Below are 25552 nucleotides of genomic sequence, written 5' to 3' on the forward strand. Positions count from 1 at the left end.
TTAAAAAAGTTTCTTCTGTCTAGCACAGGGAACTATGTTCAATATCTTGTAATAACCTTTAATGAAAAAGAATATGAAAACGAATATATGTCTGTGCTGGGACATTGTGCTGGGCACCAGAAATGGACACACTGTAACTGATTGTACTTCAATAAATAAATAAATAATAGAAGTCCAATTTGAGCCATGAAAGAGAATCAGAATCAGCAGAAACACACCTTGAAAACAGTCCTACACTTCTGAGAGATCACACTGGGGAATGGAATACACCCAGTAGGAACTGGTTACAGGTCAGCCTTCTCCCTGGTCCAGGAGGGTAGAGACAACAGCCACTGGTGGGGAGGACTCTCCTCCTGTGAGCCGTAGTCTTTCCTGATGCCAGTAGGGGGACCCCTCCGTGCCTGGGACGTCCGAGTCCTTCCATTTGAAGGGACAGACAAAAATGAAAGAAACAGTCTGCGATCCCACCGAAGTTTGCAACACCAGAGCCTCACGGCAACCTCCAACTGCTTGTCCGAGCCGGCGATGAGGCGGATGGAGATGTTCACACGCCAGTCCCGCCCTGCGTCCACCCCAAGTCACCCCGGATTCGTGGTCGTGGTTAAGACCAGAGCAGCCACGACGAGTCGGTGAGGATGCCAGTCCCGGGTACCAACTATGCTTCAGTGGGAGCATCTCAAGACCGTGGCGTTTCAAGATCACAAAAACCTATTCTGTAAAAGGCAGCACAACCTTCTACATACAGGGCTTTCAACGATTTGAAGGGAAGTTTTCTGAAATCTTATCGTGACTGATCCACCAAGTGATCAGGTTAAAAAAAAAATCCCAACTTTAGGAACAAGGCAATAAATTGAGTGAGAAAGATCATTTCTCCATAATGTATTTGTGTCTGTTTCATTGTGACATTTTCCAAAAAATCCAGCGACAGATAGGTTTCAGAGAAGAACCCAAAACATTTTAAAATGTTACCCCACTGGTAACAGTGTGAGCACACTTTAAGAGGCCACGTAAACTCACAAAGCAAGTCTGTAATAACACAACGGCGGGTTCCTTCCTGTTGCTTCTCTGCCTTAAATATCTCCTGAAATGAACCACAAGATAGAATTTATATTCAAAGCAGAGATTTTTAACTGTTATATAAGAAACATAAAGCATCAAAAAGGTGTCTGTCAAGTTTGAGGGATCTTTCTGAAAGCAACTAAAACGATTTTCTACTGGCCAAAGTGTTCTTTTTAGAGAAAGAACAGAAACGAAGAGGATTTCTTTATAGAATTGGAAAATTGGGGATGGAAGTTATCACATCTTCCAATATTTTAAAACAGTTTGGTAAATCCTAACTATTAACTTGAAACTTCACCTAGAAGTGAACAGAGATAACAGTATTTCTTTGGTCTCTATATTGCAATGTCCACGCTATTCTGAAGAGCATATTTTAAAATTTAAGCAAAATCATAAGGCTCCGTATTTTAAAATATTTTAAAGCTATTGTAATTTCATTCACTGTTTGAATTCTAATTTCAAATGTTCTCTCAATGCAGTCCTGTGCTAGATCATACTGCAACTCTAATTCTGATTACTATTTACTTACAATTTTACCCAATCTGTGTAAAAATATTAAATGGTGGTGTCTTTTTTTTTAATTGAAGTATAGTCGATTTACAACGTTGTGTTAGTTTCTGGGGTACAGCAAAGTGGTTCAGTTATACACACATATTCTTTTTCAGATTCTTTTTCTTTATAGGTTATTACAAGATATTGAATATAGTTCCCTGTGCTCTGCAGTAGAACCTTATTGTTTATCTATTTTATATATAGTAGTGTGTACCTGTTAATCTCAAACTCCTAATTTATCCCTCTCCCTCACTTCCACTTTGGTAACCACAGTTTGTTTTCTATGTCTGTGAGTCTATTTCTGGTTTGTAAATAAGTTCATTTGTATCATTTTTTAGAGACCACATACAAGTGGTATCATATTTGTTTTTCTCTGACTTCACTTAGTATGATCATCTCTAGGTCCATCCATATTCCAGCAAATGGCATGAATTCATTCTTTTTATGGCTGAATAATACTCCATTGTATATTTATACCACATCTTCTTTACCCAGTCATCTGTGGATGGACACTTAGGCTGCTTCCATGTCTTGGCTGTTCAAACCAGTGATGCTGTGAACACTGGGGTGCACGTATCTTTTTGAATTAGGGTTTTCTCTGGATCTGTTTTAAATGGTTGTTTCTTCAAAGCAAAAGGAAAGCACTGTTCCAGTAAAAGTTCAGATCTCAATGCCAGTATTACTCCAGGACTAGTTCCAAAAAAGAATGACTTTTAACAACTAAATTCTGGCTAAATAAAAAAGTCTGATTGGGTTTAGATATTAGAACATCTTTGCAATATAAACATAACTAGTCTTTGTGTTTGGATAACGTTATTCTAACTTGAGAAACAAAGCATCTCTTATATTAATGCTCTGGATAATGTTAAGATTCATCACCTAATGTTTTGACTTTGCTTTGACAAATGTATCAAATATTTACCTAATAAGGTCACTGTACATTTTTCTAAAAAGCGCTTTGCCAATAACATTTCTTTGATTCTTTACGATGTATTAAGCACATCTATTTTTCATGCTTGATGTAGAAATAACTCAAAAGAGATGATCTTTTTCACTTCTCTTCATGTGGAAGGTTAGTACTTATCAGGATCTGCCCCCACGGCTGATTCCACCCTCTTTCTCCGGCCCAGGGTATAGCCTCACCACCGCTGTCTGTGGGCTCCAGGTAGGCACACCAGGTGTGGCTTCCTGCTCAGACACGAAGGAAATGAGAGGATGCTGACCGAGCAAAGTTCACGAAATTCACAGATCTTTGTAACTGGCGTACTTCACCCGTGCTCTAACACACCTACCAACTAACAGGATTGAGCCCTTGGTCCCTGATGCCCGGTCTGGGGTCTGAAGTTTAGAGTTTCCAACTGTGTTTTTGGATTCTGGAGCCTCGCCCGTTACATTCTACAGGATTTTTTGGTGTCTGACTCTCTGACTGTCCCTTGAGCCCCATTCAACTTTCCCTGACATGTGAGTTCTCGTGATTCCTGTCCCTGGCGTAGGTCCACCTAGGCTCCCGGCTTTAAACCCCCAGGGACATGTGTTGAGGAACATCAGAACCGTAACAGAAAGATGTGGAGAGGCTGTGAAAAAGCCGAGGTGAGTGTGAAACAGCGGACCAGTTACGGAAGCGCCCAGAGCTCATCAGCACGCGTAGACTGTCCGCACGGGGACAGTGGGACGAAGTGGGGTCACCTCCCCCGTCAGGCGTCCTGCGTCTGTCCCCTCACCTCTCAGAGCCCTGTCTCCTGAGACTCTGCAGTGTCCTTTGCTTTCTTACCAGCTCGGCTGTGCTCTTAAGGGGCTTGTTACAACGTACCGGCCTCTCCAAAGGTTCCTGGCAGGACGGTTTTCAAGTTAGCTAATCCAATGTGTTACCAGAACCTTCCAGCTACAGAACCTCCACACTTGCGTCATACTTTTCTTCATGCTTTCCCCCCAACCAGGAATTCACTGCCCGCTTTCCGGCCAAGAAAACTGTATCTCCCGTCTTCAAGGACTAGCTCCTACGTCACCTCCATAATTAACCGTTTCTCAACTACCTCAAGCTTTTTCCCTGCCGTAAAATTCGTTCCACCATCCATACGTTGTGTCGGATTTGATTAACCTGTGATTGCTCCACGATTTTGTTCCCCAGCAGAATTCCAAGGTCTTTCATTAAATTGAATTAAATAGGATGCTTTTCTTTGTTTTTAACTGACATATACCTGATGTATAATAAATTACAGGTGTGCAATAGAGTGATGCACACTTTTTAAAGATTATACGCCATTCATAGTTACTATAAAATGTTGGCTATACCCCCCGTGTTGTACAGCACATCCTTGCAGCTTACTTCATCCCTAATGGTCTGTACCTCGTCCTCCCCTACCTCTATACTGGCCCTCCCCCTCCCCACTGGTAACCACTGGTTTGTCCCCGTATCTGTGAGTCTGCTGCCTTTTTGTTATATTCCCTAGTTTGTTGTACGTTTTAGATTCCACATGTAAGTGAGTCATACAGTACCTGCCTTTCTCTGAACCTTTCCCTGTGCATTTGTCTCTTGCTTCCATGTTTGTACAGGTTCTCTCTCTCTCTCTCTCTCTCTCTCTCCCGTCTCATCCCACCCACTTGATTAACTTCTGAAGGAATCACTCCACTGTCCCCTCCTCTGACAAGCACTCATTCACCCCTGGAAAGAACTGATCAGCACCCCCACTGTGCGGCGACTGGCCCTGCTTCCGTCCCTACTGAGGACAATTTTCTCGATGACTTCTCTCCTCTGGACCTCTTGAGAGGAAAGGCTCTGTCTTATTTCTCCTTGTATGCCCACTTCCTCTCCCATAGCACTTAATCAATATGTACTTCATTCTTGATGAATCTGAAGACTGCAGTCAAAGCCAGGAGGGGACCCCGAGGGAGAGTGGCGATGTAACCAGAGAAGGAAGGAGCTCGCTGTGATATCAGGCGCCGGCAGCTCTTAGGAACACCCGAGGGAACGCAGTCCAGAGACAGCAAAGCTTCCCACGTGTGTCACCTCACCCAGTCCTCCTTGACATGTAGTGTTTATCTCCTCGTGATTTGTAGCATAACTTTCCTCTCTAGTCCTTTGCAGACAAAGTCTGCTGATCACAATCCCGCCTGCAGAGAATTAAGGGCAAGATCTGGACACCCAGGAAGGGGAAGCCAGGCTTTCGGCGATGCTAAGGCCATGCTCCCGGATGCCGACCAGGCCTGCCATTGGGACAGATTGTGCCCGAGGACTCACAGCGCCGCACCACTCACTGTTTCTTCCGATCACGGCCACACAGCCTTCATTCAGAGATCCCCCAGGCTTCAGTCTGCAGTGCTAATTCACATCCCTTCCTCTAGTTATGCAGGCGGCTGTGTGCAATGAATCCAACACTCATGAAATTATTTGATGATGCATTCAGGGGATATGTTGAGAAAACAGATGTGTGAGTGCACGCGCTGCCAGTCTAAGGAGGTGAGTTTTTCCCAGGATTTGAAAAGAGACTGGAATGAAAGCATTTGGAAAATGTCACTATTGAAAAACTTAGCATGAGGACTTTTCTGCTTCTTAATATGGGTCCTGGCTAGATGGCTACGGGCAGTTTGAAAAAAGTTAACAGTTCTACACTTATGATAGGTATACTTCCATTATGTACATTATATATTAATAAAAACTTTAAGAAATTTTAGCATTAAAATTATCTATATTATCATCATTGAAGAGCAAATATTTTTGAAACAAAAATCCAAGTTTTCACTGGTGATCTAAAACATCTTGCCCTCTGTCCATCATTTATTTCCTCATATTCTGAGTCCAGGTCAAAAGACAGCTGCCTCCGCCACTGCTTTCTGCTCCTGGACCCAAGTCCCAGGCCTCTGTTTTGCAGTGTGTTCCTGAGACACGCCTTTGCCACGGCGTGTCTGCACAGGGGCTGCTCAGTGGGTGAGAACAAATGCTGTCAACAGAAATAGTATTTACAGACACCACCAGCGAGCCGATCCTCTAGACTGGGGCTCAGCAGGGGTCTGGTGTGGGGGCCGAGTGCAGACTGTGCCCCGGTTTTAACAAGTACAGTTTTACAGGAACACGAGTCGCTGGTCTCTTAGCTGCCTCTGCGCCAGAATAGCAGAGCTGAGTAGTCACGACAGAGAACGACCAGCCTGCAAAACTTAAGATGTTCGCTATCTGGCATTTCTAGAAAAAGTTTGCTGACCCCTGTCCCAGAAAACTGGGAAAAAAGCTGAGCTGGACATGTTTGTTATGAACTGGAGCCAGGCTTTCAGATGCTTAACAAGGTCTGCAGCGTCAAAAGCAACGCGGGAGGACCCAAACTGTACACTGTCTGTTTTTTATTTGCGTGGTGGTCACACAGTGCCGACCTCTGGAGACGCTCCTAATTTCTTAGACGTGACCTCATTTGGGATGCTAACATCCCTTCTCCTCTGAGCTGCTTCGCTTGTTGAGGGGGTTCCCTGCTCCAACCAGGTCGCCTGCCCCGAGGAGGCCCTTCTTGCTCTGCTGTCCTGGTTCAGCCTCTTCCGCGCAGCCAGTGAGCCTCAGACCGCCCCTGCTTTGATCCCCACCACTTAGAAGCTACTTTCCCCATATCTCCCCGTTGCCTAATGTTTTTCCAGCATCCTCCTGTTGCCGGAGAATAGGCTCTGGTCTCATGCAGGAGAGAATTCAAGAGCAAGCCATAGTGAAGTGAAAGTAGATTTGCTCAGGGAAATACACACTCCAGAGACAGAATGTAGTCCCCCTCAGAAGGGAGAGTGGCCATGAGGGGTGGGGGTGGTTAGTTTTTATGGGCTGCGTAATTTCATATGCTAATGAGTGGGAGGAGTATTCCAACTATGTTCGGGAAGGAGTGGGGATTTCCAGGAATGGGGCCCTGCCCACTCTTGGCCCCTCCCCGTCAACCTGGGAACGGTCATGGCACCTGTGGGTGCGCCATGAGGCTCAAGGGTTACTGGAATCCCCCTTCCACCATCTTGGTTCCAACCAGTGTACGTCATATCCTCAATTGCTGTGGCATTCTTTTTTTTTTTTTTTTACTGAATTTAGCTAGCTATCCTGGATAGCTAGCTATCCAGATGTGCTATTCTTTATTGTGCAGAAAAATTTGTTTCTGTCTTGTGATTATCAGATTAAGCTGTCGAGTCAGATGGATGCACAGCGTGTGTGCTGATGAACAGGACGCACACATGCTGGGCCCTCCAGGCTCTAGGCCGCTCCAGGGGCAGGTGCCCTGATGCGTCATTCTTTTAACGGTTGTGCCCTGCCCCCTCCCCTCCTGTCTCACTCCTTTTCAAATTGTGGCAGATCCACATGTTCGTGGAGAGGACGTGGAATGAAAGCACCAGCAGACACCACTGGACCCACCAACTCCTCGCTCTGCACCTCCGTGGTCTCCACCCTTGCTCTCAGCCTCCCAATCCAAATCATAAAAGGGAAAGCAGCCTATCCCCAGGTACATGCCCCACGTGTGCTTAAAGCTGAATGATGAAACACTAACAGTTCATCCTATGCATCAGAGCAGAATAGCTCCATTTGCTTCTCACAAATCCACGCCGCGGGCTGAGGCCTCTCTGGGCAGGTGAGCCCTGTGTGCCCTAACCTGCAAGAGCAGTCGTCCACATCCCATCCCTTGGCTTAAGAACAGGTAGAGCCTGACAGCTCGAGGGGGGTCGGAAGTCACGTCTAGACACAGTGAAGAGTGACTGTTCCGGTGAAGGGCTTCAGAGTGGGCTTGACTGCAAACTCCTCTACATACAACTCTGTATATTTCAGTGCAGTTACATCACCTTCCTGTCCCTCACCTTCTCATCTACAAACTAGGGATGGCCATGTCTACTTCTTTGGGAGATGAAACGAAAAAAATGTGTGTAAAACCCTAAGAGTGGTATGTGCCGGTCACTCAGTGGGAGGGGCTACTGTGCCTTAAAAAAACGCAAGTTACATTTAATAATTTCTGTGCTGGTGTGTTTTTCAGCAAAAATCATTCCCCACTCCATGTCAGGTTTGGTGCTAGGCGCCGGGAACGTGTGCTCTAACGATCAGAAACAAGGTGGTCCCCAAACCAAACCCGTGTCGCTTACAGACTCTGCCTGTAACACTGCCCATAATATGCCCTGAGAGCACCAGGAAGCCCACCCTTGTGCAGAGAGGAAGAAAGCACAGCTCTGGAGCACGAAGTGAGCCCGGGAGGGAAGCAGGGATGAAATTCAGATGCCGCTCCCCGGTCATCAGCTCACATCTGCCCTCATTTTGGTTTGGCAGGTTCAGACGGACGAGAAACACTGAGCTTGTTCTTTTCCCTCTAAAATTGTTGATGGAATTAAATGGAGCGAGGAAGACAACCTCCCAAAGCCATGCGGGAATCCAGGATTGGCATCGAGTGGCACCGACTGTGGGAACCAGTTCGCAGAAAGTTATAGCGTGAAAGACATCTGGTAGCTGACGCATTCGTCACTGCCTGGTTGCCAAGGAGGTCTCTTAGCCCAGCCCCTTAATATGAGGGTGAAAGTGGCAGAAATTATCTAGACCAGAGGGCAGGAAGAGAAGCACGTGTAGACCTCGGTCAAGGACAATTGTATTTAATTTAATACACATCTATTATCCTCAGTGCTCCCAAGGACACATCTGTTTGCTCACACTGATGCGTTAAGCAGGCAACGAGAGAGAATAAAAAAGATCTCTCCTGCTAGTGGCTTGCCTGTCTGTCTTCCTTCCCTCCTTCCTTCCCTCCTTCCTTCCTTCCTTCCTTCCTTCCTTTCTCTCTCTCTCTCTCTCTCTCTCTCTCTCTCTCTTTCTTTCCTTTCTTTCTTTCTTTCTTTCTTTCTTTCTTTCTTTCTTTCTTTCTTTCTTTCTTCCTTCCTTCCTTCCTTCCTTCCTTCCTTCCTTCCTTCCTTCCTTCCTTTCCTTTCTTTTTTTATAGCTCCAACAAATAAGACCTATTTTATTTAAACATCACCATAATATCATTATCACACCTAAAGCAACCCCAATAATTTCTGTGTATCATCTATCATCAGTCCTGTTCAAGTTTCCCGAATTGTCTCAACTATGTCTTTTTACAGTTGGTTTGCTCAAACAAGGGTTCGCTCAAGTTCCCACAAGGTATTGACGTGCGTTTTGTATCATTTTAGACCTATGTGTTCCCACCTCCCTTTTTTCCTTTGTTGTTTAGATTTGTGCAAGAAACTGCGTTCCTCTTTTTCATGTCATCTCAAAATGTTTCTTTGATGGTGTCTTTCCTGTAAACAGGCAGATTGGAGGCTCAAGGGGGTCTCAGTTTAATATTTTGGGGGCAAGAATAATTCAGAGGGGGAGCTGTGGGCTTCCTGCACTGTTCACGGGTTTTGTTTCTCTTTGGAGCCCCCTCCCACGAAGAAGTTGTACCAGCTCAAGCTGGGAGGTGGAAATCCTGCCTAACCCAGCCCCCCCCCCCCCCGCCGCCATCTCAGCATCTCAGCATCTCAGCATCTCAGCAGGAGCACGTGGGAGGGGAAACAGAGCCAAGCCCTCTGCAGCAGCTGCAGGAAGCTCAGAATCTGACCCCAGGCTGGTTAAGTCCTGGCTTCCAGGTTCACATTCCTACAGGGATTAGGACCAGAACCAGAAAATGTCCACAGCTTCAGGCGCTCCCCAGGTACCGAGAGACCCTCTACTAAGAATACATTTTAAGGTTAAAAGAGCTTTACGATTTTTAAACAGATCAATTGTTGCCTGACACGTTATTAACACAGCGAAGTATCTTGAGTCCATCAAAAATGAGGGGGGCCAAGAACATCCAAGAGAAGAGGGAATGAATGGGACCTGCCCCCTCCTCACCCCAAGACTGGTACCTGAACTGTCGGGGGACTGGCTGGGAGAAGGCGGCGCGATGCCTGGAGTCGGGGTGCTCCACCCAGATCCTAGTCCCTCCTGCCAGACAGACCCCTCACACTGGCCTGCAGCAGACATCCCTACGATGGGCAGAACCTCAGAGCAGGTGGCATCAGAGACCCAAGCTGGAGCCCCCAGGCGAGCCAGGGGCAAAGCAAGCAAACGCTCTAGGGCTGTACACCCCGAACACGCGTGCAGACCACAGCCCTGAAATGCAGCGGGCGGGAGGCAGGGTGTGCTGTGTGGATAAACTGCACACCAGGTACTGGAAGACGTCTCCTTAATCTGTTCATGTTGATCACATTTTGAAATGATACTATTTTTGATATACTGGGTTAAATACAAGAGATTATTGTTAAAAGAAAAAAGAGTGAATGAATGATTCTTCGCAGATCTTCTCAGCACGCGTCGGCCTGATGTCGCCCAGCGCCTGACACATCACCAAGGCCCTGGGCTCAGGGGCCGCTTTCCCCTTCACCAGTGGACAGGGCACTGTGTCCCAGACTCGACGAAGAGCCAGCTACGCCTTTTGCTCAGGGCTGTGGCCTTGGAGGAGCTGAGAGCTGCTGAAACAGGCAGTGGTTTTCAAAATCACTGAAGGCAGCCACAGGCTTTAGAAATTGCCTGGAGGCTTCTGACACGTGTTTGGCTGGGCTGGGGTGGTTCTCCTGGAAAGAGGCCATACTGCGGCTCAGATGCCAGTGGAGTGAGTGCCAGATGTTCAGGGCTGAGCAAGGCATGGGACTTGACAACCAGGAATGGAGGCAGAGGGGGAATAACAAGCAGAGGAGACATCGACCGTTACATCACTCTTGCACAAGGCGAGGAAATCCCTGCCCTCTGAGACGCAGCCTTCTCAGCCGGGTCTTGAAACGTCAAGGCACTGACCTTGTGTCCAACTGCACATCTGTCACTGCATGCGAGAACACTGGCCCATCACCTGTTACTGGCATGGAGACCCCATAGCATCATGGTTTGAGTCACAGGCTGCAGAGTCAGACCTGGCTTTGAAGCCTGGCCCCACCATTTACTAGCTGGGTTCTTCACCTTGGCTGAGCCTCAGCTTCTCCATCAGTAAAATGGGATGCCAACCAAATTGTTATAAAGATTAAATATCTTATTTAATAATTCCTGCAATCCCCTTAGCATAATGCCTTAGCATGTTGAAAATGTTTCACGCTCTATTTTTAAGATGTGCCCAAATTATTTTATCATTAAAGGCAAGTCTAGGAGACCCTGTTTCAGTTCATTGGTTTTCTCTGTAACATTCAGGGCCGCCTTTATCTTTCTGGGGGTTATTTGGTAAGAAGATTATTGGCAGTTCTTCCATCAGAAGTCGGGAAGACCTACGTGCACCAGAATGGAGTGGGCTTGGGGTTCAATCCTGAAGAATTCTTAGTCTGGTTTAAATGTTATAAATTGGTACAGTCTTTCTGGAAAATGTTTTTACAATATGAATCAAAACATACAAATGAGTTGGTGTTCCTTGCCCTGCTTCTAAAAATGTAACAACAGACAATGATTAGGCAAGTGGCCAGTCCTGTAAACATAAACACACTCCTCCATGTGCTGTCTGTAAGAGCATAAAAAGGAAATAATTTCAAGGTCTCTCATGGCTGGTGGAGGGCATAAAAGTTCTTCAGCTTCACTGTCCAATACTGTAACCACAGTGGTTACATGTGGTATTTAAGTTTAAATTTATATATGCAGTTCCTCAGTTTCTCCAGTGCTCAAAAGCCAGCCACACATGACTAGCGTCTGCTGTATTGGATTGCACAGGTACAGAACATCCTGATTCTCAGAGAAGTTTCTACTGAATAGACCTGCTTCATGGCCATCCATGTTTTTAAATGCTCTTTAAAAACATTGGGTATATTCATAATCTTTTTTGGGGGGGGTAGGTAATTAGGTTTATTTATTTATTTTTAGAGGCGGTCCTGGGGATTGAACCCAGGACCTTGTGCATGCTAAGCATGCACCTTACCCCTTAAGCTATATCTTCTCCCGCACAAATCTTTTTTTTAATATTCATAATATGATGGTAAGTAAAAATATCAAACTACAAAATATTTAATGGTAACATGAATTCAGATTGGCTGCAACAAGTTTAATCATCATTATCTTCTTCGACTTATGTGTTTTTAAGAGGAAAGCCAAACCCTACCCCCATGAAGCTTGTTGTCTTAAAGGAAAAGGAAAATCTGAAGGTTTGCAGGTGCATAGGAATTGAATGAGACACACATGGAAACCTAGCACATGGTGTCTACTCTGTAACTGCTAATTGTTTCGAATTCCAAGCAGGAATTATTATGCTGGATCAGATACAAGGCCTGACTCAACACTGTGTTCCGTGGTCCACAGTGGTCTAAAAAGAAGCCACGATTTTCCTCCTGTCCACATCTATCATCCACCCACCAAAATCACAAGAAAGCTTAGCCAACAAATGACTTTTAAGAACTTTGAGTACATAAAGCAAAGGAACTTTAGAGTATTTGGTAACCATAGAACGATTGTGAGGCCTCCCAAACGTCAATGAATAGTCAGCCACAGTGGGTAGGGGGATAGCTCAGTGGAGGAGCACGTGCTTGGTGTGCACGAGGTCCTGGGTTCAAGCCCTAGTACCTCCATTAAGGAGAAAAAAAATCACTCACAATGAAAAAATGTTTCACTTACACATGAATACAACTTTGGGAAACGGTACCCATCCACAAAACCTACAGGCAATGTGTACTCAACTTTCCCCCGACAACCACTAAAAAAAGCTAAACAAAATGTGTAGTTTAAAAAAAATCACTGCCAACCTAGAACATCACACATACGCAGTAATAACATCCTTCAAGAGAGGGAAATAAATCCTTTTCAGACAAGCAAAAACTGAGAGAATTCTTTCCCAGCAGACCCACCTTTAAAAAGACACCTTTTCTTCAGTCAAAGAAAAAAAAATAAAGCCCATTCCAGATGGAAGGTCAGAGATGCCAAGTGAAGAAGAAAGCGCACTGGGCAGGCTGATTGGACGAGACTGCTGCGTCCAGAGTGACCAGGAGTGACTCATAGGACGAGGCTACCTTCCCCCGTACTCATTAGGAACCACACTGGGCTAGCCTCCAAACCAAAAGACCTACACCACATCCTTGTATCCCATTTTGGAATTTATTTCGTTAATTAGTGATTGGACTATTTTGGGGTGGGAGGAAATCAGACTCACAGAGAAAAGATCAATACATTACACTACATGATTTTTAAAAGATAAATGGGCCAAAGACACCATTTACAGACCAATAACTAAAAGAAAATATTTGCGATAGTTTACCAGCTAAGGCCAAGCTCCGCAGTATGTGGCGAAGCACCCAGGGAGGGAAACAGGGGGGAAAGAGGGTTCTCACGAGGTCCGAGACATCATTTCACTCATTAAACCACATATTTATTATTAATTGATTTAAAAAAAGGTAGTGAATTAAGAAAGAAAATCTAAGAGATTTCATTTTTTGGCTGACTGCAGAGAGATCTGTAGGTCTGGCAACCAATAGCTCTTTCTGTTTGCCATTATGTGAGCTGGAAATATATTATAAATGCACATTTTTGATATTTATGATACCAGAGTAAGACAAGGAATAGCTTTTTCCGGTGGTTTGTTAAAAAGAAAAAGGTAAATAGTTGTATTTGGGGGATCATTTAATTTTTCAGGACAGACTACATGTCCCTTTCATGTCCTCCCATCTAGAATTTTAAGATTCATCCTAAATACTGTGAGAATATTAGTCCTGAATTACTGAGATACAAGTCCTTGGCTCTGACCATAGGGCAAGAGCGCTGCCAAAGATTCTATTCCATTGTTTTCAAAGGACATCATTACTGGACAGAATTATTCCATCAGAAACAGTGCTGTTGAGTGGCCTTCTCCGCGTGTTCCTGTCTCCCTCCCATATCTACCCTACAAGTCCCCTTTAGCTCTTGGCATCAGCTGAATTCCATTCACAGAGAGCATCACTGTCCTGGGCAAACGCGAGAGAGGGAAAAACAGGCAGCCGGCGCTCACTCACCTGCCGGAGCTTGGTCCCCACCATGGAGGCACTGCTGTCGAGCACAAACACCACATTCTTGGGTAAAGGAGGAAGGTCTTTGGGGGCAAAGTAGTGCACAAAATAGCCATCCAGAACCTGGTGGAGGGAAAAAAAAATAAGTAAAAATGGTTGTTTCCAGATTAGGTAGGAAAACTAAATGGGTAGTCTATGCAACTTCTAAACATCAAAGCCAGCATGAAAGAGAGTCTAGGGCCAGATTCCATACCCAAGGCAAAATTATCTATGGTCCTGATCCCTCCAGATAATTGCTAATGTCATCTGCACGAGGATAAAATCATTCCTTAAAAATGTATCGACCACGTTGACCAAGTCGGTTTAAATCATCCATCCCTTTTTTGACCCTTGCCACTTGAGAATTCTGCTTCCTTCGTTATCCAGTTTTTACGAAGCGTCTGTCATGTGAAGACATCAAGACTGTCTACATTCTGGATGCAAATTAATACACTTTGACACGCCCACCCTGTCTCCGGTGCAATAGAGCTGACGGGGAAATGAGCCAAGAATCAGTCTCTCTAAACGAAAATTAAAGACGAACTAAGTTCTAACTTCATGTGAAACACCACAGGGAAGAATATATTATAGGTTTCATTGGCCTCCAGATTACTGAAGCAGGAAGCAGATACCCCCAGCCTCCAGCAAGGGAACACCACCCGTCTTCTCAGAGACTTAACTTGGGGTTAAAATAGATTTCCTAAGAACTGGCAGATCTCTTTCGCTTAGGTAAGTACTGAAATCCCTAGTTCTGGGCCCAACTGAAAGCATCAAGCAACTAGTATGAAACAACAACAAACCCCTTACCTGGATGTCCCCAATGCTCTGATCCCTGTTGACGTCATATCTAACGATGAAATCTCCCAAAATGCCATTCTGGGCAATCTTGGCTTGCTGGACCACACTGGGCTTAAAAGTGATTTTGGCAAACGTTTCGTTTTGGTTGATAACAGTAGAAGGAGGGGGCTCCAAATCATCTGTAAACAGGATAGAAACATATTTAATAACTAAATATATACAGATTTTTCTGAAAAGAAATAAGGTCTGTTTTGCATGGACACAGAGGGTTAGACTTTTGCATGCCCTGTGAACCCCCCAAAACTTTGTATCAATAACATGTCACAATGCACAAGGTACGTCAGCATGTGTTTCACCTCTATGTCTCCTTTTAAATCTTTTCTTGTAAGAATTTTAAAAGCACACAAAAATGGAATAGTAATATGAACTCCCATGTACCTGTCACCCAACTTTAACAATGATCAACTTTTTACCAATCTTTTGTGTTTTTATGTGTCTTCTCATCATCTTTTGCTAGAGTATTTTATTTTTTAAATTTTTATTTATTTTTTATTGACATGTAGTTGATTTACAATGTCAGTTTCAGGTGCACAGCAAAGTGATTCAGTGACATACACATACATCACATACATACATATTTTCAGGTTCTTTTCCATTATAGATTATTATAAGAAATTGAATACAGTTTCCTGTGCTATATAGTAGGCCCATATTGTTTATCTATTTTATATACAGTCATGTGTATCTGTTAATCCCAAACTCCTTCCCCCTCTTCCCCCTTTGGTAATCAGTTTGTTTTCTATGTCCGTGAGCCTATTTCTCACGGTTTATAAATAAAATTTGTATCTGTTTTTTAGATTCCACATATAAGTGATATCATATGATATTTGTCTTTCTCTGTCTGACTAATTTCACTTAGCATGATCATCTCTAGGTCCATCCATGTTGCTGCAAATGACATGATTTCATTCTTTTTTATGGCTGAGTAGTACTCCACTGTATAAATATACCACAACTTCTTTATCCAGTCATCTGTCATTGGATATTTAGGCTGCTTCCATGTCCTGGCTATTGTAAATAGTGCTGCTATGAACATTGGGGGCCATGCTAGAGTATTTTAAAACAAATCCTAGACATATTTCTTCCATAAACACGTCTCTAACTACAAAAGCTTTTTTTTTTTAGTGTAACCACAAAACCATTATCACAAGTAACAAAAATAATGCATAGTGTTTTATTATCATCAGATTCTCAGTTTGTACTTAAATTTTCCCGATTCTTTAGAAAATGTCTTGGAACAGTTGATGTGTTTGAATCAGGCTCAAAGCAAAGTCACCACATCACATTTGGTTTATGTTTCTTAAATCTCTTTTAATCCACATGTCCCCCTCCCTACCTTTTCTCTAATGCTACATATATGTCTTTTTAAATGCTGGCCATTTGTCCTACCGAGGTTCTCACATTCTGTAATTCATGATTGTTTTCTTGTCCTGTCTTTTAACTCACTCTTCTGTTCCCCTGGTCTCCGACCTTGGCTTGCATGTGACATGTAGGGGAGCTAGGAAAAGTACAGATGCCCAAGCTAAGAGCTCATTTAAATGGTCTGGGGCCAACTGGGGCATCGGGACTTTTAAATTCCAAACATGCAGTCTAGGCTGAGACACACAGCTCAGTCCCTTGTATTTCTTTGTGTTCTGATCAGTAGAGCTAGAGGCTGGTTAGACTCTGGTCCAACACTGTTGACAAGAACACTTCTTGGTGATGCTGAGTACGTTCTGTTTCATCACACCAGAAGGCACATAATATCTAGTTGTCTACTGTCAGTGGTAGTAAGATTAATGGCAGGTTCCTGGTATTGTGAATCTGATCACCCATGATAAAATTCCTCATCACTCCTTCCCTTAATGGTTCTATCAATCACTGATGATGTCTGTCTGTTCACTATTTCATCAGCATTGCAAAAGGATGGTTTCTAATTCGATCATTCCTTCCATATGGAATTCTTCCATAAGGAACGTTTTTCCTCTATCAATCCTTTGGTTGCCATAACATACCTTTTGTCCAGAAAATTTATGACTTTTTTAAGAAAAATCATTTCCCAAAGCTTTCCCCAGCGTGAAAACTTACGATATAAATTCGAATTCCAGAAAGAGGAACAGATAAATGGATTTTATGGGAGTTAAGAAAAATTAGTGAGATGACAGATTAAACCAAGAATATCCCATTTTTACTCCCAACTTTCATTTCCCTCATTAAAACACACTGAAAATTATTTTGCAGGCTACCCACCTTTATAAATCCAAACAACACCATGTCTACATACTGAGCAACAGAAAGCCAAATTTTTAAGATCTGCAGGCATCGTGAAGAATATGAAAATAAAATGGAGAATTTGTACACATCAGTATGTGGAGACTCCTTAACCAGACACTGAACCAAAGCCTGGCTTACAACTACCGCAAAGCATTTGATTATCTTTTAAAATCTATTCAAGCTAACACCAGCGAGTAAGCTGACCAGCAATTTCCCGTCCCTAATTAGCAAAGTAAAAAAGGAAACGCAGTAAAATTTGCCCATGACAATTTGTATTTAAGAATAAACTTCCTCCTGCTAAGGACTTAGGAGACAAAAAAGCAAAGGGAGTTTAACCATTTGCTTCAACAGAACAGACAATTATTTTTTAGAGACAATTTAGTTGTCACCTTAACAGGAACCACACAGCAGAACTGATTCTTCAATTATTTGCACTTATCAAGGGCAGGAGTATTGAGAGAGACCAGAGGGGTAGCAAGCTGGAAAGTTCATTCTTACAGAAAGACAGTTGTATACATGATAACGTACTTCCAGGCATGCTGATAAGAGGCAGTCTCAGGGAGAGGGTACAGCTCACTGGTAGACAGTGTGCCTAGCATGCACAAGGTCCTGGGTTCGAGCCTCAGAACCTCCATTAAAAAGATGTATAAATAAATAAATAAATAAATAAATAAATAAATAAATAAATAAATAAATAAATAAATAAACCTACTTACCTCCCCCCCCCAAAAAAACAAAAGAGGCAATCTCCAGTTCACCAGCCTGGTATCTGATGATGCCTTAGAACCATTAGACAAGAGGCTGAAAATGGAAAGGTCCTTGAAATGAAATGAAACTGTGTTCTCTGGAGTCCGTCTCTCATTGGTGATTGTCGTAAAGCACCAAGAACGAGAGGTCTGAAAATGCACCAGCTGTGAACTCAGGATCACAAATGAGTCTGAGGAACGTGCATTTGATACTGGGTTTGCTTCTTATTACTCACGAGATGCTGGGCAAGATTGAGCCTTGGTTATCTCACCTGTAAAATGGACGAATGGTCCACCACAGTCACACTATTGAAATGACTGTCATGTGATGTACCTAGCGCCGTTCTGATTCCCGGTGAGCAGTCACGCCAGCGAATATTGTCATCAATCTTAAATAGGTGCCACATAGGAGAGGGCCAGCAAATTAAATGTAAAATAATACAGCATGTCAAATGTAGGTTACCACATGCCACGAGAAAGAACTTCTGCCGCTCAGGACATGGTTGAATCTCAGAGTCACGCTGAGTGAAAATACAAGATACAAAAGAAAGCATTCACTGTGCTTGCATTTAGGCAAAGCTGAAGAGCAAGCATAACTCAGTCACGGCAACTGGGTGGAGCGGTGGGTCCCTCTGGGGGGTGAATACTGACTGGGAAAGAGGGTGACCCTCCCGGAGTGCAGGAATTACTCCTCGTCTTGACCTGGGAGTAGCTGTATGGGTGCATACATATTTAAAAATTCATCAAGCTGTCCACATAAGATGTACACACTTTATTCTATGTTTCCCCCCAATTAAAAAAAAAAAAGAGTTCATTGGGAGTTGGCTAGCACAATAGCTTGAACAAGCATTCCCCTGGAGGGAACACAGCATTATTTGCCAAATGGACCTCTACGTTATTTTCTGCAGGGGAGGTGTGTTCGTGTAAGCATTCATGTGGGGATCAGGTGTGTTTGCGTGGTTCCAGCTGGCAGAATCAGGACGAGGTACCAAGCTATGGGGAAGCACCTTTCACGCAGCATCTGTAAGCTCTAAGGAAGATGTCCTGCTGGCAGACGCAGCTTTCATGGCCCATCTCCCTAGAAGCGTCCCGGCCAACGTGGGAAGGATGAACACCTGCATGGACGGTGCCAGCCAGTTCTCACAATGTGGTTCTGGGGCCACCAGCAGCAGCATCACCTGGGAACTTGTAGAAACACAAATTCTTGGGCTCATCCTGGAAACTCTGAATCAGAAACTCTGGAGGTGGGACTCAGGCATCTGCATTTTAAGATTTCCAGGTGATGCTGGTTCCTGCACAAAGACCGCAGTCATGTGCCTTGGATGCATGGAACTGGGCGGCACTGAATTCCATTCTACATTAATTAGATCTGAGTGTATACCGTCAGGGTGTACCTACTTTTTCATGTTGCAAGTCTCTCTCGTTGAAATGGTCTTTACAGCTACCCTGAATTAATACCATTCATGACTGAATGAGAGCACTGAGGATTAAAAAATGTAATTTCTCTCGCCATAATTCATTTGACTAGGCTCTTTGATAGAAGCCATGAGAAAGGATAGTGTATTATTATTTTGGTTTCCTACTGACCTCTGATGTTTGCTGGTTCGTGATGAAAATTCATGAGAGTCCTCTAAATGGGCTTATTTTATGTGCTTGAAGAGTGGGCTGATTCCCAGCTGGATTTTTCACCAAGGAGCCCAGCTCCTGAAATTGACCTCCACCCACTAAATACCAGTCAATGTGACCCAGCCACATTTTCCACCACCTATCAAAAAAAAAAAAAAAAAAAAAAGAAAGAAAGAAAGAAATCTGCTGGGAAAAATTCCAGAGTAATATCCCTAGAAAATAAAATCCTCTTTTTATTAGAGAAGGAAAAAAAAAACCAACAAGGTTAGTAGAAGCTGCCCAGTTACCAACCAAGATATCAAAGCAGAATATTACCATTTAGCTCTCCCTTGCTGTGAGCTGGGGCCCATCCAGCTGACCGCCACAAAATCCTAAGCAAAATGAGCTTTACTAGCAGGGTCCTTGGCAGACAAGGGATGTGTCCTCACATAGTGAAGAGTGGAAAGGAACGGGGTGGGAGCAGCCAGAAGAGGGGAATCCGACCTCCTTTTCTAATGAGAACCCGAGTATCTGTTCCCCTTTCTGGTTTCCCCTCCTTCGTGCCCACTTGGTCAGGGGCAGGAGTGAATGGCGGTGATTGCTCTGAATTAGAAGCAGCCGGTCTTCAAGCGTCATCTCCCTGTTTTCATTCAGGCATCCGTGGTCTCATGTAAGATGACCGCCAGGGACACAGGACCACCTCTAGCGCATCCTTGGTAAGATTCGCCAACTGCTCTCCTCCCCCCACCCCACTCTTCCCTGCTTCACCAGCGTCCCCATAAAGCCCTCTTCTGACCTAAAGTTCAGTATTTTCGAAGAAGTTACATGTTATTTTAGAACTCACATAATCCCCAGGAAAGTGGGCTCTAAAGTTTGATAGACTCAAAATGACTGACTTAATATCTCCAAGCCTCAGCTCCACCTCTTTTAAATCCACGCCATAGAATCTCGGTCAGAATTAAGTGACATCACGTATAAAAGGAACTGAGGTTAGTGCTGGCACACGGTGGATGCTCAATACATATAAGCCCCCAGCCTCTTCCTCTTCAGAAGTACATCCTTTGTCTAGGACGAAAGGCAACTCACAAGGAAAGAAAGACTCTTTGATAAGATACATGTACATTTTGCCATCACAGGTCTCTCTGCACCACTGAGAGCTTAGTAAAAACAAATCATCCTTATTTGGAGACAAAAAGGCACATCGTGATGAACATTCATAACAGGGAATTCAAGAATGTTTAGATAGAGAACAATCTTCATAAAGAATAATGGGGTTAGTAGCCTCCCAAGAGCTCCCTGAGCTCTTTCATTATATATGTTATGTGTGGAATTTTGCATCAAAGTGCACATGTACATCGTTTTTCTGGAGAGATGCCCAAGGCTTTGGCCTGATTCTCCAAGAAGGCTCCATAAGGTTAAGAGCCATGCACACAAGGGCTGTGAAATACTCCTGTTCTTCCCACTGATTCTGTCTTGCAATGACAAAGCACATCGTGTCTTCTGTGTAAAGGGCAAAAAGAACAAGGATGTTATTCACAAATAAACATCCCCCTCCTAGACAACCACCTGGTGGGGAGGGAAGCCGATGGCTATGTGAGATGTCTAAAGGTGAAAAGATTAAGGACCAAAGAACCCCAGTCAAGGTCATCCGCTGGAAGCTCCGCCCCTTTGGGTCCATGACGGGGATGGGGTGGGGGGGGTACTTCCTGGCCTCTGCTTCCTGTGGGTTTTGGGTTTGCCCACTGGGGGAGAAAGGCAGCCAACACTTGGTGATTTTACCAAAGGATTTCCAAACAAACACTGCCTGCTCACTTCCCCTTGGAAAAGAGGCTAAATTGTCTGTTTGTTTATGCAACCTGCTCACCTGGGCTCCTGTGGGGAGACTTCTTCCACACAGGGCAGTCAAAACCACCCTGAATGATTGGGCAACTCCCCTTGGATGGTGGCGACAAAGACAACGTCCCAGCACATTGGAAGAGTATTAACAGAAAAAGTGATGGAGATGTAACGTACAGCATGGCAACCACAGCTCATAAGACTGTATCATACATTTAAGAGCTGCTAAGAGAGTGGATCTTGAGAGTTCTCATCACAAGGAAAAAATTCTGTAACCACGTACGGTAAAGGATGCTGGTCAGATTTACCACGGTCATCATTTCGCATATTAAACAAATATCAAACCACTATGTTATATGCCTCAAACTAATATCACGCATGTCAATTATACCTCAAACATTTATATTGGCTAGGTCTCAGGGGAAAAAAAATGGTGAAGTTGAGGCAATGAAGATGGAAAGGAATTTAAATACCATCATATGTCCCTTGTTATATATAGTGTTCTTATTGGAAGGGGGCTTTCTCCTCATATTGGTAGTTGATATTTTAAATCCTTTTGGAAGACGGCATCCTATAGATACGCCAGCAACACACGGCACAGAATGGTAATGCAAATTTACAGCTGAAGGAGTTCCCACCACTTCATAGCTAAGCAGTGTTTGCCCAGATTTCTTAGCAAATTCACTACTTACTCAAAGCTCCTTCTTCCCCAAAATAATACTGTACTGAGCCTCAGTTCGCCCTGTTTGATTGACTGCCCCAGAGAAACTGTGTATGGAGACAAATGCAACCACCTCATACATTCTAAAAACAGGTAACTCCTGAAAACAGACATTATCCTTTCCCGATTCCATTTTGTGTCCATTGAAGACTTCAAATATTAGCTGCTCTAAGCACTGAAAACTGGGCCTAATGGAAGTCCACCAAAAGCAGTGCTGGGTGGGGAAAGGAATCTAAAATTGACAGACTTCTGTTAAATTCCTCTGTACTGTCCTCTTGGAATATGGCCCAATCATTGAGAAAACCTGGGTGGCATTTTATGGATTCAACCATACAGAGGGTTTTCTTTGATTACTATACAAAACTGCCAACTCTACACACTCATTAGGACGGCTGTGGTCCAAAAAAAAACCCCATAAAATAACGAGTGTTGGCAAGGATGTGGAGTAACTGGAACCCTTGTGCACAGTTGGTAGGAATGTAAAAATGGTACAGCATTATGGAAAACAGTATGGTGGTTCCTTAAAAAATTAAAAATATAAGCACTCCACTTCTGGGTATCTACCCAATAGAATTGAAAGCAGGATCTCAAAGATGCTGCCTGCCATGTTCATAGCAGCACCATCCACAATTGCCAAGAGGTGGAAGCAACCCAAGTGTCCTTCCACAGATAAACGGATGAACAAAATGTGGTCTATACATACAATGGAACATTATTCAGCCATGAAAAGGCCACCTGTCAGATGTCACCATACGGATGAACCTTGAGGACATGACACTAAGTAAAATAAGCCAGTCACAAAAAAGACACATATTGTATGATTCTACTTATACGAGGTCTTGAGAGTTGTCAAACTCATAGAGATAGAGAGTAGAACGGTGGCTGCCAGGGTCTGGGGGCAGTGGCAGGTAGGGGGAGTTGTTGAATGGATTCAGAGGCAGTGTTTGGGAAGATGAAAAAATTCGGGAGGTTGGCTGCACAACAACGTGAATAAACTCAACACTACTGAAGTGTACACTCAGGGATGGTTAAGCTGGTAAATTTAATGTTACATGATTTTTACTACAATTTAAAAGTTTTGCTAATTTTTAAAAATTGCTGACTCTAGGTGGGTGGGTTTAGGTCAGTGGTAGAGCACATGCTTAGCATGTATAAGGTCCTGGGTTCAATCCCTAGTACCTCCATTTTGAGAGAAAGAAAGGAAGGAAGGAAGGAAGGAAGAAAGAAAGAGAAAGAATTGCCGACTCTAAGTTCTCCAGGGCAGTGACAGCATCTTGGCCATCTGTAGGTGCCAGGCATCTGGCTCAGGCTCAGGAACATGGTGAAGACTCAAGGTAAGTTTGCTGAACACTTCACGTGGAGATGACTCAGCACATCAGCACCTACTTGGACAGATGGATAGAGGGGCCTTTCAAGAGGATCGTCTTGAAAGTGTTTTGATAGGTGTGGCAAATGCTCCCGTTAACACATGTCACCCGCACCCACTTCTGGTTTCAGCCACAACTGTGGTGGACAGTGCCATTCTTCCAGACAACATCCCACCTCACACACCAAACTAATACAGCAGGACCAAGGAAGAAACAGAGCGAGGTCTCCCAAAGAAGAGTAGGTTGCTCACCAGGATCAACTGAAAGAAACAGGACCACCCTCCCGGGGCTCTCTGAGTTACCCTGCTCACAGCCGCCCCTGATCCAACCATAGAAACAAGCAAGGGAACGTGAGTTCTCCTATTGGCTTTAGTAACAAAACAAAACCAGCTACAGAGCCAAATGATTCAGGTATGAATCACTTGGAACAATGCTGGAAACCCTCACATAACAACCAGATTGTTTCCTGGCAAATGTACAGAGGCCAAACGGGGCCATGCCCTTCCAGCTGCAGCGTGGAGACCGGATCGGGGGGGACGGACACGGAGCAGCGGGGAACTGGAGCTGGGGGGTGGACGTTAGTCACAATGCAGCCTTTAATAGGGCAGAGCTGCCAGATTTAGCAAGTCAAAAGGCAGGATGCCCGGTTACATTTGACTTTCAGATAAACAACGAGCGATTTTTTCAAAAATATAAGTATGTCTCAGATATTGCACTGGACATAGTGTTTATCTGAAATTCAAATGCAACTGAGCATCCTGTCTTTTATCTGGGGACTCTGGAAAAGGGAGAGATTTAGATTCTTGTAACCAGTCTTTTGGAACTAAATTCTGTCTCCTAATCCGTCCTCCACAGCAGAATAAGAGCTACACCCAAGATCTGGCAGAATTGACCAGCTTGAACCAGGAACATGTTGAAAACCTAATAGCATCTTCATTGCCAACAGTTATTTTTCCCTAAATTCCTTCAACCAGTATTTACTGAGCATCCATTCTATGCCAGGCACCATGCTAAGTGCCTAGATTACAATCCTAATAGAGCCTTCACAGCAAAAAGCAGAGTCGTGAGGTTAACAGATCAAACAAAGAAAAAGACGCATAAGATTTTTAAACAGATTCGATCAAACCCTTACTGGGCATCTATGGGCATTCAAGACATTGTGCTAGTCTGCACGTAACATAAAATTAACCATTCTAAAGTGTACAGTTTAGGGAGGGTGGGCATAACTCAGTGGTAGACCTCATGCCTAGCATGCAGGAGGTCCTGGGTTCAATCCCCAGTACCTCCATTAAAAAGTAAGTAAATAAATAAAGTGTACCATTCAGTGACATTCAGTACATTCACAACGTTGTGTGACACCACCTCTATCCAGTTCCAGAACATTTTCATCCCCAAAGGAACTCTGACCATGAAGCCATCATTCCTTCCTTCCTCATCCAGGCGCTGGCAGTAATCAATCTGTGTTCTGTCTCTGTGGATTTATCTATTCTGCACATTTCACAGGAGTGAAATCATACAGTATGTAACCTTTTGAGTCTGCTTTCTTTCACTCAGCATAATGCTGTCAAAGTTCATCCATCTTGCAGCGTAATTCAGTCCTGCATCCTTCTGTATGGCTGGTTAATACGCCATCGCGTGGCTATACCACTTCTGGTTCACCCACTCATCCACTGATGGACTTCCGGGTTGTGCGCACCTCTTGGCTACGGTGAACAGCGCTGCTATGAACATTCGTGTACAAGTATTGAGTACCTGTTTTTAATTCTTCCGCATATATCCTCAGCGAAATCTCTGGGTCATATGGTGATTCTGCGTTTAAGTTTCTGAGGAACCGTCCAACTGTTTTCTGCGGTGGCTGCACCATTTTACATTCCCACCAGCAATGTAAGGGGGCTCAACTGCTCCACACCTTTGCCAAAACTTATTTTCCATTTTTGTTTCTTTTTAATGAGTATAGTCATCCTTGTGAGTGTGAAGTCGTGGTTCATTGTGGTTTTGATTTTGATCTGCCTTTCCCTAGTGACCAGTGGTCTTGACTATCCTTTCAAATGCTTGCTGGCCATTCGTATATCTGCTTTAGAAGTGTCTATTCAGGTCCTCTGCCCACATTTTGATTGGGTTGTTTGTCTTTTTTGTATTTGAGCTGTAAGAATTCTTCTCATTTACTATTTTAATAATCCAGAAAGTATAATGCTTTGGCTTCCAAGTTACATCTCACAGAACTGGCCTGCACACTGAGCAAAAGCCCATTAATTTACACTTCAGTAGCGGTGGTTCCAATCCCAGTACACCAGGCAAGTAACCTGAGGCCAAGGTAGCTTCCGTTGTTTTTAACCTTTCTCTTCTTTTTATGTAACTAGGAGAGACTTGGAATTTGAACTCACACCCTCAGTCTTTTACAAAAGCTCCCCAAGCGTGTTGTTATGGAGACAGAATGAGATAATATTACGTGCAATTGCTGAGAGTAGCTAGCATATAGTAATCCTTGCCTAGAACTGCTTCCTTAAAGAGGGCAACGGTCAGAGGTCAGATGTGCTTAGGGAACGTCCAGAAGTCTGACTCCTTAAGGCCAGGCAGCTCCATCAGAGGAATGCGCTGGCCGCGGTCCACAT

At 43.9% G+C, this 25552-nt stretch overlaps 1 protein-coding gene across 1 annotated transcript in view; it reads right to left on the reverse strand.

The window, feature by feature from the left end:
* The window catches only part of ITIH5 (inter-alpha-trypsin inhibitor heavy chain 5), a 52241-nt gene that overhangs the window by 22013 nt on the left and 4676 nt on the right, over positions 1-25552 (reverse strand). Inside the window, exons 4-5 of the mRNA XM_032473844.1 lie at positions 14362-14531; positions 13522-13638 (exon numbers count right to left, since the gene is read on the reverse strand). Coding sequence (XP_032329735.1) covers positions 13522-13638; positions 14362-14531 — 287 coding nt within the window. The remainder of the gene's footprint in view (positions 1-13521; positions 13639-14361; positions 14532-25552) is intronic.

The sequence above is a fragment of the Camelus ferus genome, chromosome 35 (assembly GCF_009834535.1).
Source record: "Camelus ferus isolate YT-003-E chromosome 35, BCGSAC_Cfer_1.0, whole genome shotgun sequence".
Lineage (NCBI taxonomy): Eukaryota > Metazoa > Chordata > Mammalia > Artiodactyla > Camelidae > Camelus > Camelus ferus.